At 42.1% G+C, this 12261-nt stretch overlaps 1 protein-coding gene across 5 annotated transcripts in view; it reads left to right on the top strand.

Moving 5' to 3' along the window:
* ANKS1B (ankyrin repeat and sterile alpha motif domain containing 1B) overlaps positions 1–12261 on the top strand; it is a 792232-nt gene that overhangs the window by 97107 nt on the left and 682864 nt on the right. For all 5 annotated transcript variants that reach the window (XM_070410887.1, XM_070410886.1, XM_070410885.1 and 2 more), the window contains exon 2: positions 11073–11153. In XM_070410887.1, the coding sequence (XP_070266988.1) occupies positions 11073–11153 (81 nt within the window). The remainder of the gene's footprint in view (positions 1–11072; positions 11154–12261) is intronic.

The following is a 12261-nucleotide window of genomic DNA, read 5'->3' as shown; positions in this document are numbered from 1 at the left end:
TAAAAATTTAAAAACAAGCCTAATATTTAGGGTAAAAAGGAAATAAAAACTAAATAGCAGAATGTATAACAATTGAAATGAAAATATGACTGGCTAATACCTGAGTGATGTGGACAAAATTATACTTAGTAGAGATGTCATATAGCCTGTAATGCTCTTACTTTTCAATAAGAAAATAAAATTAAGCATTCAACTCAAAGAGCTAGAAAAAGTAATATAAAAATAGATGATTGAATTTTCATAGTTAAGAACAGAAAGCAGTAAATTAGAAAGTAAGCAAATAGATGAATAAGTGACACATCCAATAAATGTTTGATTATTAAAGTTAAATGAATCTTTGAATATGACAATAAAATAAAACCACTTAGGCAAGCCAAGAAGAGAAAAATCATATGAAACATTATGAATGAAAATGGTGATAGAAATGCAAATACAGAAGGTAATAATAAAACATGTACATTTTTATTCAATAAATTAGAAAACATAAGTGGAAATAAGTGACTTCCTAGAAAAACATAAATTACAGAATTGGTGCAAGACAAAGTTCACTGTAGTGATAGGTAAGTAACCATAATCCTATCTAATAAAAGACAAAAAGGGTAATTAACCATACCTCTGCTATGCTTCCCATTGGCTAATCAGGGCGATATGCAAATTAACTGCCAACAAAGATGGCGGCCGGCAGCCACTCAGCTGAAGCAAACATGAGGCTTGCTTGCTCCAGTGATGGAGGAAGCCAGCGTTCCCCGCTCTGAGCCCGAAAGCAACAATGTTTCAATTATAGAAGCTAAACAAACCCCAGATACCTGTTTTCAGCCGGCTGCGGCCTCAGAGCAGGGAGCGCCAGTGATGGCAACAATGTTTCAATTATAGAAGGTAAATAAATCCCAGAATAAAAAAAGAAAAAAGAAAAAAAAGGAGAGGCTGAGAGCTTCAGTCGCCTGCCAGCCTGAAAACGGCCCTCAGCCCCTCGCCCAGACTGGCCAGGCACCCCAGTGGGGACCCCCACCCTGAAGGGGGTGTGACCAGCTGCAAACAGCCATCAGCCCCTCACCCAGGCTGGCCAGGCACCCAAGCGGGACCCCCACCCTGATCCGGGACACCCTTCAAGGCAAACCAGCCGGCCACCACCCATGCACCAGGCCTCTATCGTATATAGTAAAAGGGTAATATGCAAACTGACCCTAACAGCAGAAAGACTGGGAATGACTGGTCACTATGACACACACTGACCAGCAGGGGGCAGACGCTCAATGCAGGCGCTGCCCTCTGGTGGTTGTGCGCTCTCACATGGGGGAGCTCTGCTCAGCCACAAGCCAGGCTGATGGCTGCCAGTACAGCAGTGGTGGTGGGAGCCTCTCCCGCCTCCTCAGCAGTGCTAAGGATGTCTGACTGCAGCTTAGGTCTGCTCCCCACTGGCAAGTGGACATCCCCCGAGGGCTGCCGGGCTGCCAGAGGGATGTCTGATTGCCATCTTAGGCCCAATTCCCCGGGGAGCAGGCCTAAGCCAGCAAGTGGTCATCCCCTGAGGGGTCTCAGACTGCGAGAGGGCACAGGCCAGGCTGAGGGACCCCCCCAGTGCACAAATTTATGTGCACCGGGCCTCTAGTATAAACTAAAAAAGGAAATTTTAAGAACTTAACTCCACATAAGTGCTAGTCCTAGATGATTTTACATGTTAGTTTTCAAAATATGCAAGTAATAGACACTTTATGTGTTAGTTGATTTATTCTGGAGATTAGAAAAAGGCGTAAAACTCTTCAGTTTATATAACTCTAATACTAAAAGTGAAATAAAAGAGAAAAGAAAACTGGAGACCAATTTTACATATGAATATGGATGCAAAACTCTAATGTAAAATAGTAATTCAGGATTAAGTTAAAAAATATACACCATAGATAGACAAATTTACTCCCAGGAGTGTAAAGATGGTTCTCATTGGGAATTAAATATACTAATGTATAAAAAGGGAAAACCCATATGATCATAAATGGTATCCTCAATAAATTAACAAACCATAAGAACATACTGGATTATTCTTCCTACAGAAATAATCATGATACTATGTGTCAGGCTCTGTGCTAGCACTTCACATGGACTATCAGGTCTTCATAACAATCCTACAAAGTAGCTATTACTGGTATGTTCCTTTTATAGATGAGGAAACTGAAGTACAATGTAATTTTCCTTCCCAAGGTCATGCAGTTAGAGATGGAACCCGCATTTGAACTTAGGCAGTTTCAATGTGCTTATTTGTTATGCCATTCTGCCTATTTTTTGTTCATTACTGAAGGAATAAAAGCTTACTTAATATGGTGAAAAGGTAAGATATCCATGAGAATACAACAGCAGGTATGTCATAAAATTCATCGAGACAAGAATTACCCTCTCATTATTTTAGTGGTTCTAGCCAATGCAGGTGTGTAAGAAAAAAATCCAGGATGAAGCCAGATGATTAGCAATTTAATTCCATCTGCAGCCTTAATACCCCCTTGCTGTGCAACATAACATATTCACAGATTCCAGCAATTAGAATGTGACTATCTTTGGGATACCATTATTCTGCCTAACACAGTGCCCTTGGAAATACTATTACCTAAGAAAAGAATATGAGGATTAGAAGAAGGGTTGCCACAAAAATCATAATAATGAGAGATTAATCTGCCTTGCATAATAATGAGAGATTAATCTGCCTTGCCTTTTGATTTATTTTCAGGAATTATATCCAGACAGAAAAGATGAGGGCTGGGAGGAATATGTTGTACACTTTTAGCACTAGTGACAAAGTTGAAACTGGGTTGAAATTAGATGCTCTAGATTTCCTCTAACATTTTCTTAACTCCGGGTTCTCTGCACAGTTACAAATTCCTTCTCATATTGTGAAATTCTATCTTGGGGCATATACTACATATACTAGAGGCCCGGTGCACAAAAATTTGTGCACTCTGGGAGTAGGGGGTGGGGAAGGGGCCTCAGCCCAGCCTGTGTCCTCTCGCAGTCTGGGACCCCTCAGGGGATGTCCACCTGTGGGCTTAGGCTATCTCCCCCGGGGATCGGGCCTAAGCTGGCAGTCAGACATCCTTCTGGCAGCCTGGGAGCCCTCGGGAGATGTCCACTTGCCAGCAGGGAGCAGGCCTAAGCTGCAGTTGGACATCCTTAGTGCTGCTGAGGAGGCGGGAGAGGCTCCTGCCCCACTGCTATACTGGCAGCCGTCAGCCTGGCTTGTGACTGAGCAGAGCTCCCCCTGTGGGAGAGCACTGACCGCCAGGAGGCAGCTCCTGCATTGAGCGCCTGCCCCCTGGTGGTCAGTGTGTGTCATAGTGACCAGTCATTCCCAGTCTTTCTGCTGTTAGGGTCAATTTGCATATTACCCTTTTATTATAGAGGATAGAGGCCTGGTGCACGGGTGGGGGCCGGCTGGTTTGCCCTGAAGGTTGTCCTGGATCAGGGTGGGGGTCCCGCTGGGGTGTCTGGCCAGCCTGGGTGAGGGGCTGATGGCTGTTTTCAGGCTGGCCACACCCCCTTCAGGGTGGGGGTCCCCACTGGGGTGCCTGGCCAGCCTGGGTGAGGGGCTGAGGGCTGTTTTCAGTCTGGTCACACCCCCTTTGGGGTGGGAGTTCCCACTGGGGTGCCCGGCCAACCTGGGTGAGGAGCTGAGGGCCGTTTTCAGGCTGGCCACGCCCCCTGGCAACCCAAGCTCCCAGCCTCTCCTTTTATTCTTTTTTTGTTTTGTTCTGGGATTTATTTATCTTCTATAATTGATACTTTGTAGCCTCGAGTGGAGCTCAGGGATGGCCAGGGCAGGCAGGAAGCTTAGCTTTCTCCATTGCCAGGGGCAACCCAAGCCTCCTGCTCGCTCCAGCTCCGTGGCCACCACCATCTTAGTTGGGTTAATTTGCATACTCGCTCCTGATGGGCTGGTGGGTGTGGCTTGTGGGCATGGCTTGAACATAGCAGAGGGATGGTTAATTTGCATGTTTCTCTTTTATTATAAAGGACTAGAGGCCAGGTGCACAAAAATTTGTGCACTCGGGGGGTAAAGGGGTTCCCTCAGCCCGGCCTGTGCCCTCTCGCAGTCTGGGACCCCTCAGGGGATGACCACCTGCTGGCTTAGGCCCGCTCCCCAGGGGATTGGGCCTAAGATGGCAATCAGACATCCCTCTGGCAGCCTGGCAGCCCTCGGGGGATGTCCACTTGCCAGTGGGGAGCAGACCTAAGCTGCAGTCAGACATCCTTAGCACTGCTGAGGAGGCGGGAGAGGCTCCCACCACCACCGCTGTACTGGCAGCCATCAGCCTGGCTTGTGGCTGAGCAGAGCTCCTCCCATGTGAGAGGGCACTAGAGGGCAGCGCCTGCATTGAGTGTCTGCCCCCTGGTGGTCAGGGTGTGTTATAGTGACCAGTCATTCCCAGTCTTTCTGCTGTTAGTGTCAGTTTGCATATTACCCTTTTACTATATACGATAGAGGCCTGGTGCATGGGTGGTGGCCGGCTGGTTTGCCTTGAAGGGTGTCCCGGATCAGGGTGGGGGTCCCGCTTGGGTGCCTGGCCAGCCTGGGTGAGGGGCTGATGGCTGTTTGCAGCTGGTCACACCCCCTTCAGGGTGGGGGTCCCCACTGGGGTGCCTGGCCAGTCTGGGCGAGGGGTTGAGGGCTGTTTTCAGGCTAGCGGGTGACTGAAACTCCCAACCTCTCTTTTTTTTTTTATTCTGGATTTATTTACCTTCTATGGCTGTCACCGGAGCTGATAGCCGGCTGTAGCTCTTAGGCCGGCTCCAGCTCTGAGACCTCGGCTGCTGAAAGCAGGTATCTGGGCTTTGTTTAGCTTCTATAATTGAAACACTGTTGCAACTCTAGCTCTGAGGCCCGGCTGGCTGAAAGCAGGTTTCTGGTGTTTGTTTAGCTTCTATAATTGCAACATTGTTTCTTAGACTGCAGCTCAGAGGCCGGCAGTGGCAGGCGGGGAACCTTGGCTTCCTCCATCACTGGAGCAAGCAAGCCTCCTGTTTGCTTCAGCTGCGTGGCTGCCGGCCGCCATCTTGGTTGGGAGTTAATTTGCATATCGCCCTGATTAGCCAATGGGAAGCATGTCGGAGGTACGGTTAATTACCATGTTTGTCTGTTATTAGATAGGATATAGGATAGTAGAGAGATGATAAATTGTGTGATTTTTAATTCAAGGAGTCATTTCACAGTTAGCCAATTCTGGTTTGCTGTGTGAATGCATGTTACTGAGAACTGCATCAAGCAATTCAAGGTGCATATTTGTCATTAGTTAGTATAATTTGGTTAGTATAGTTAGTTAGTATAATTTTGGCTGTGGTGCTTCTTAATGTGCTCACTTATGTCAAATTGTGCATTTACAGTCTCTGATGTGACTATATATTAAATCTATCATACATTTTTTCTCACAATGTAAAATATTTGTTAAATTTACTGTGACTCAATCAAATGGACATTTATTTACTAAAAGCCAATGTTTTCAGTTATTTTTAGAAAGCCTTTAAAATGATCAGAGTTAAGCTTAAGTGTTCTCTTTTTCCCTGGAATTAATTATCTAGGGCCTTCCCTGTGGAGTAGCCACTGTCCACATGAGGCATAAAGCCCTTGAAATATGGCTAGTCCTAATTGCGACGTGTAAAACAAAGCATATAATTAATACTCGTTTTGAAAACAGTACAAAAAGAAAAGTAAAAATACCTCAATAATTTTTATATTGATTATATGTTGAAATGATATTTTGGATATACTAGGTTAAATAAAATATATTAAAATGAATTTCCCTCTTTTTACCTTTTTAATATGGTCAATAGAAAATTTAAATTTACATCAATAGCTCACATTATTCTAGACCCATTTGACCCATATGAGATATGTTTAGCCCATGATAATAAAATTATATCATCACTATAGAAGATGAGGACGTATGTGATAGAAGAGAAAGAGTTTGTCCACTGGTGCCAGCAGTGACACTGGACACCAAGAATTGCAGTGGAGAAATATTGCCTGTTTTATTATGAATGGCACCATCCAGGACAATGGGAAGCTAATGCTCAAAAGCTCAACTGCCCAATGGCCTATACGTTATAGGTTATATAGGGCAAAATCTCAAGACACTGTGGGTTAGGGGTTTGGGTCGTGCTGGGAGCTGATTGGTCAGAGATGTGATAAGGGCAATGAATCATTTCTTAAGGTGTTGACAGTTCTGAGGTCTGTTCTGTGGTCCCTCTGTCTGGTTTCATGGGAAAGTAGACAGGGGGTCATTCCACCTTAGAGCAGCTGAAACATAACATAAGTCAAGATGTCTTTAGCCTGCCAGAGGTCTGGATCTTGTGACTATTAGGTCCAGCTACTGTCTTCTGCCTCAGAGGTTGATGATTATCGGGGGGAAAGGCTAGATCTCTGATGGACAGACACATATGTGGGGGGGGGGGGGGAAGAGAGGGAGAGAGAGATGATTTTTAGAGCTAGGATTTAAAGCTAAATTTAATCAAACTCATAAGGATCCTCGGTTTCACGTACAGTACTCAATAGCTTGTGCACATCTGTCCAATTCTTGCAAACATGGGAGTGGAATATTAAGATACAAATTGAAAAAAATAGGGACTTTGTTTTGCATGCTTGAAATTATCTGATTTGTCAGAAGACCATTCCTACATCTGACCTGGCCTGCGGCACTCAATGCACCTTCTGTATGAATTTCCGTATCTGAAGCCCTGGAGTGATCTCAAGTGTCATGAGTCAGTTGAGAATTAAGAAATGCTGAGCACTCTTACGTGGCTCCTGATGAATATTTCCCATAGGTTGGTAGAGGGCATAATGACGATCAATTTGTGGAGTAGCTGTGCCTAAATCTTATTTGCTATACATATGAATATTGGCCCAACAAACTCAGGTTTTTTATTTATTTAGGAATAATCTTCTTTAATATGTGAAAACTTCGATGAATATCTGGTCATTTGAAAGTTCTGTGGAAAACCTATTTTGTTTATATTTGTTTTAAAACATACTAATCATTGGATATAACTATTTGTTATATTAGTACAAATAGTATAATAGGAAATTGAATCTTTGGTCATTGGGGATTTCTGATGATCTCAGAGCATTCATTCTGGGCAAGATTTCTCACATAAAAAATTAAAAAATATTGACAAGTAGGTATAGGAGATGAGATTGTGTGTATGTTACAATAAGACCGAAGATGCCTGGTAGGCGTGGCTCAGTGGTTGAGCATCTACCTCTGAGCCAGGAGGTCATGGTACAATTTCTCAGTGAGGACACCTGCCTGGGTTGCAGGCCCGATCCCCAGTGGGGGGTGCGCAGAAGGCAGCCAGTCAATGATTCCCTCTCATCATTGATTTCGATCTCTCTCTCCCTCTCCCTTCCTCTCTGAAATCAATACAAATATATTAAAGACCAAGGATCTATAAATTGCCTTTTTTGAGTAAATATGTAATTAATTATTTAAAACTTTTTTGAGACATCCTTAAAGGTACTTAGAACTCTTGGATTTTGTAGAACAGCCTTAAGTTAACACAGGCCCTCTTTTTAAGTCCCAGGATCATCAAAGAGAAACGAGAGGAGGGCAGTGCAAAAAGCTGGAATGGTATTAGCTCACCGATTGAGCTTTTAAACATCAAGGTTTATTTAAAGTAAGCCTTTAATTGGAAGTTTTGGGTCTGGCCTATTTATAGTGTTTAAAACGTGTGTGTATGTTCTATGAATATATGGATATGTGCCTAGAGGCTCTGGTAATAGGTGCAGTCAGATATATTTATATACAAATGCTAAATTTCTATTCTAAACCTCCTTGTTTTAAAAAAAAGTCTATCCGCTTCCATTCTGTCTAGGAAATGAGAAATACATTGGAGATATTTTTTTCATACTAATATAATGAATTCCTTGTTTTTCTGGTAATGGGGAACTGAGATGGTATAGGTAAATGAAATCTATCGACCCTGAATCTATTTTAGTTATGAATATCAATATCTTTCCTTCCTAAATATTTATGAGGTCTCATAACATACAGGAAATTTAAAAAATAATTTGAGTTAATTTACAGTATTTTCTCTTTTTTTTTCTATCCTGTGCCAGAGGTATTCTGGAGCAACCTAGTGTTCAAGTCTGCTTTAAAGGAAACTTGCCTTTCCCCACAAGACACCACTGCTCTCACGGAGATATCTCATCATCCATGCATTTCACTTATGGTGGGAGCCTTTGACTGTTAGCCTATCATGTGGATACCATTTCCCTTAGGTTTTATTTTAGACATACCTATTTGAATTTCCCCCTCTTCTTTATCCACCACTGTATCTCCGTTCGTCCAAATTCCTTTGTTTCTCCCTGAGACTGTAAAAACAGACAATGAACCTGCCGCCCTGCCGCCAACTTGTTCACTGTTTCCCTTCCAGCTGTCACTAGAGCCCTCATAACCTGATCATGTCAGAAACATGCTTAGTATCTCTGTGATAATCCTCTAGCTCCAAGTTGCCTATAGAATCAAGACTAAGCTTCTTGACATGTTATAAGGCTCTTCACAACCTAGAGCAAACATAGGCTTTTCTCCTCTTGTATTTTATTGTCTTTTTTGTGTTTCCTTGAAGAATTACGTGATAATTTTTACTCTTCAAACAATTTAGAGGTGAATAATGTATTTTTGCATGCATTTTTCTATGTTAATGCAAATCTTTCTCATCTTTACAGTGAGAATAAGAATAGTATCTGTTAAACCTATAAGTTCATGCTGACCAATGTCATCCCAATCAGTTTAATTAAAAAAAGGGTAGTATCTGTTTCACAGTTGTACGGATATAAATGACTTAATACACGTACATAAAACATTTAGGATATTAACATACACAATATTCTGCAGTTTGCTTTTTTTAAAAAAAAAATCTTTAACTGAGAATATGTTTGAGAGAGAGAGAGAGAGAGAGAGAGAGAAACATCGATTGGTTGCCTCCTGTATGCACCCCGACCAGGGATTAAACCCTCAACCGACGTATGTACCCAGTGTACCCAGCTACCTGGCCAGAGCTCTGATTCATTTTAAAGTTAATCTTGGTATGTGGCAAGGTATGGATCAAGACTCTTTTTATTTTTTTTTGGCCTAAGGATATGTATTTGTTCCAGAACAATTTTTTGCTAATTCATTTCTTTAATGAATTGCCATTGCACCTTTGTAAAAAATCAATTGCATATATGTGTGAAAGTCTAAATTGACTTTCTGTCCCTTCATTCTGTCTTTCCTCCAATACCAAGCTATCTGTCTTGTTTACTAGAGATTTATTATAGCCTTAAAATCAGGTAGTGTTCATTTGGGACAACATGGACGGACCCAGGGGGTATTATGCTAAGAAAATAAGTCAGAAAGAGAAAGAAAAAGACCATGTCTTTTCACTTGTATGTGGAATGTAAAGAACAAAAGAAATGAACAAACAGAAACAGACTCATAGATACAGAGAACTGAGAGTTGCCGGATTGGAGGGTGATGCCACATGAAAAAGGTGGAGGGATTAAGAAGCTACGAAACAGTCACGGAGATGTAAAGTTCAGCATAGGGAACGTACTCAGTAATATTGTAATAACGATATACGTTGCCAGGTGGGTACTAGACCTATCAGGAGGATCACTCCATAAATTATATAATTATTTAACCACTCTGAAACAAATATGAAATAATATGGAATGTCAACAGTAATTGAAAAAGAAAAAAGTATCCTTTTAATTAAATTTTGAATAAGTACATTCTATTCATTTTTATCGTCCCGCCTTAGTTTAATTCAGTTATGATCTCTCATTGGGAATAGCTATTTATTTCTCAGAGAAGCCTATGTGCTCTCTGGTACTTCAGGTATCTTACTACTTTGTAATTGTGAGTTATATGTCTAGAGACCATGTTCTTGTAAAGAAGGACCTTCAATGATGATTTTCTACTCTCAGTGCCTAAGTTTAATATGTAACATGCAGTTGGGGTACAATCAATATTTTGCGGGTACATGAATTAACTTGTTATTAGATGTCAGTTTGGATGGCTTTAATATCATCGTGAGCATTAGATAAAGCCATTTTTTTAAATATTTTATTGATTTTTTACAGAGAGGAAGGGAGAGAGATAGAGAGTTAGAAACGTCGATGAGAGAGAAACATCGACCAGCTGCCTCCTGCACATCTCCTACTGGGGATGTGCCCGCAACCCAGGTACATGCCCTTGACCGGAATCGAACCTGGGACCTTTCAGTCCGCAGGCCGACGCTCTATCCACTGAGCCAAACCGGTTTCGGCGATAAAGCCATTTTTTTGTCTACTTTTGGCAAAGTGTCTTTCAATGCCTTACTCAATAGCTAAAAATAGTTTCTGTAACTTTAGTGATCAAGGTTACAATGGACTCTTTTATATAGTTACATGTTATCTCCAGGATATTCTTCCCATAATTCAAAGTAATCCTAAAAGTGACATAAATCAGTGCCATCTCAGTATAGTGTGTTAAACGGGAAGAGGCAGGTGTCATAAATCTTTAGTCTTTAGTCTATAATATGGTAGCTGATGGTAAATTGCTTCCAATATTTGAGTAATGGTATCAAGTAATAGGGAAATGTTGGATCCAGATATTTAAAAAAATATTTTTATTAATTTTAGAGAGGAAGGGAGAGGGAGAGAGAGGAACATCAATGATGACAGAGAGTCACTGATCCGCTGCCTCCTGCACGCCCCCTACTGGGGATTGAGCCTATAACCCGGGCATGTGCCCTTGACCGGAATCGAACCTGAGACCCTTCAGCCCGAAGGCTGATGCTCTGTCCACTGAGCCCAACCGGCCAGGGCGGATCCAGATTTTGGCAGAGGGCCTGCATTTGCTAATAATTTCTGGAGGTAGTTATATTCCCTAATAATTTCCTTGAATCAAATAAATGAAGTTACTGATCTGAGGGGGGTGTATGAAAGACGGGGCAATCATTTTTCACATGACTAGACTTTTCATGTGCCACAGGCTGCTGGCTGTGGGACCATCCTTCTGTTTTCTAAAGCATGATTCTGCTTAACCGCTAACTCTGCGCTTGTGCTCTATTTGCAGCATCTGGCGAGGCCCCAATGTGAACTGCACAGACAGTTCGGGTTACACTGCTTTACACCATGCGGCCTTAAATGGACATAAGTAAGTGCCACTTATTTGGACTGGAATCCCTGTGTATTTCGTTACATGTGATGGAGTTCATTATGTCTGATGATAGCTGTCTCATGTTGCCACGAGTCCCGTGGGCTTACAGAAACTCGGAGAGGCATCAGGTAGCAACACCTACACATTGAACTTGGTAGGAACGTTGCTGAGGATGATGATGTGCAGAGTGTAAACGTAGAGACCTGCTCTAAACTAGTCAGATGTCACACAGGGAGAAAATGAAAGAAGTGACAGGGCTTGCTAGTCATGTGTAGCTTTGGGGAGGGAATGGGATCAAACCACTTAATAACACCACCCTACCTTTTTTGGTGTCTTCACCTAACATGGAAATATTCACAGGGAGCGAAATCTTAATAGATTCTTGCTGTTATGAGCCACGGACACTTATACAATCCACTCCAAAATCCATCAAATTTAGCTAACGTGCCTTTTCTTTGTCATTCATGATAGTCTTTCTGGTTTTAAACTTGTGTAACCTATGGAATTATGCTTCAAAGAATGTGATAGTGTACAGTATGAAGAGCAAAAGAATGTGTAACCATAGCAACCATTTCATTCCCAGTGTTTTAGCGAGGTAACCTCCTGGGTTAGTGACAGTCAAAGTGTGAGGCGTTCTCCGAATGATTCAGATGAAAAGTGACACTTTTCACGTGTCTCTTCCTCCTGTCTGTTTTTCCTTTGTTCTCATGATCCCCGTTGGTCTTCCCAAGTCTGGATAATTTCATTTCACTTTAGTTTTTTTTTTTTTAAATGTGTGTGTGTGTGTGTGTGTTTAATTGATTTCAGAGAGGAAAGGAGAAGCAGAGAAAGATAGAAACATCCATGAGGAGAGAGAATCATTGATCGACTGCCTCCTGCACACCCCACACTGGGGATTGAACTCGCAACTCAGGCATGTGCCCTGACTGGGGCCATAGGTCAATGCTCAACCACTGAGCCATGCCAGCCAGGCTCACTTTAGTTTATTAAAGGTGGTAATTACTGCCTTAAAATTCTTACTTTTTGCTTTCCCACTTTTTTTTTTTTTTAACTTTGAATTGAGACACAAGGGACTTAGTCATATTTGATCACATTTTATGGCCTT

The sequence above is a fragment of the Myotis yumanensis genome, unplaced genomic scaffold, assembly GCF_028538775.1.
Source record: "Myotis yumanensis isolate MYYU_CA2020_CCGP unplaced genomic scaffold, mMyoYum1.0.hap1 SCAF_3, whole genome shotgun sequence".
Taxonomy (NCBI): domain Eukaryota; kingdom Metazoa; phylum Chordata; class Mammalia; order Chiroptera; family Vespertilionidae; genus Myotis; species Myotis yumanensis.
Note: the sequence above shows the minus strand (reverse complement) of the source record. Positions and strands in the feature narration are given on the sequence as shown.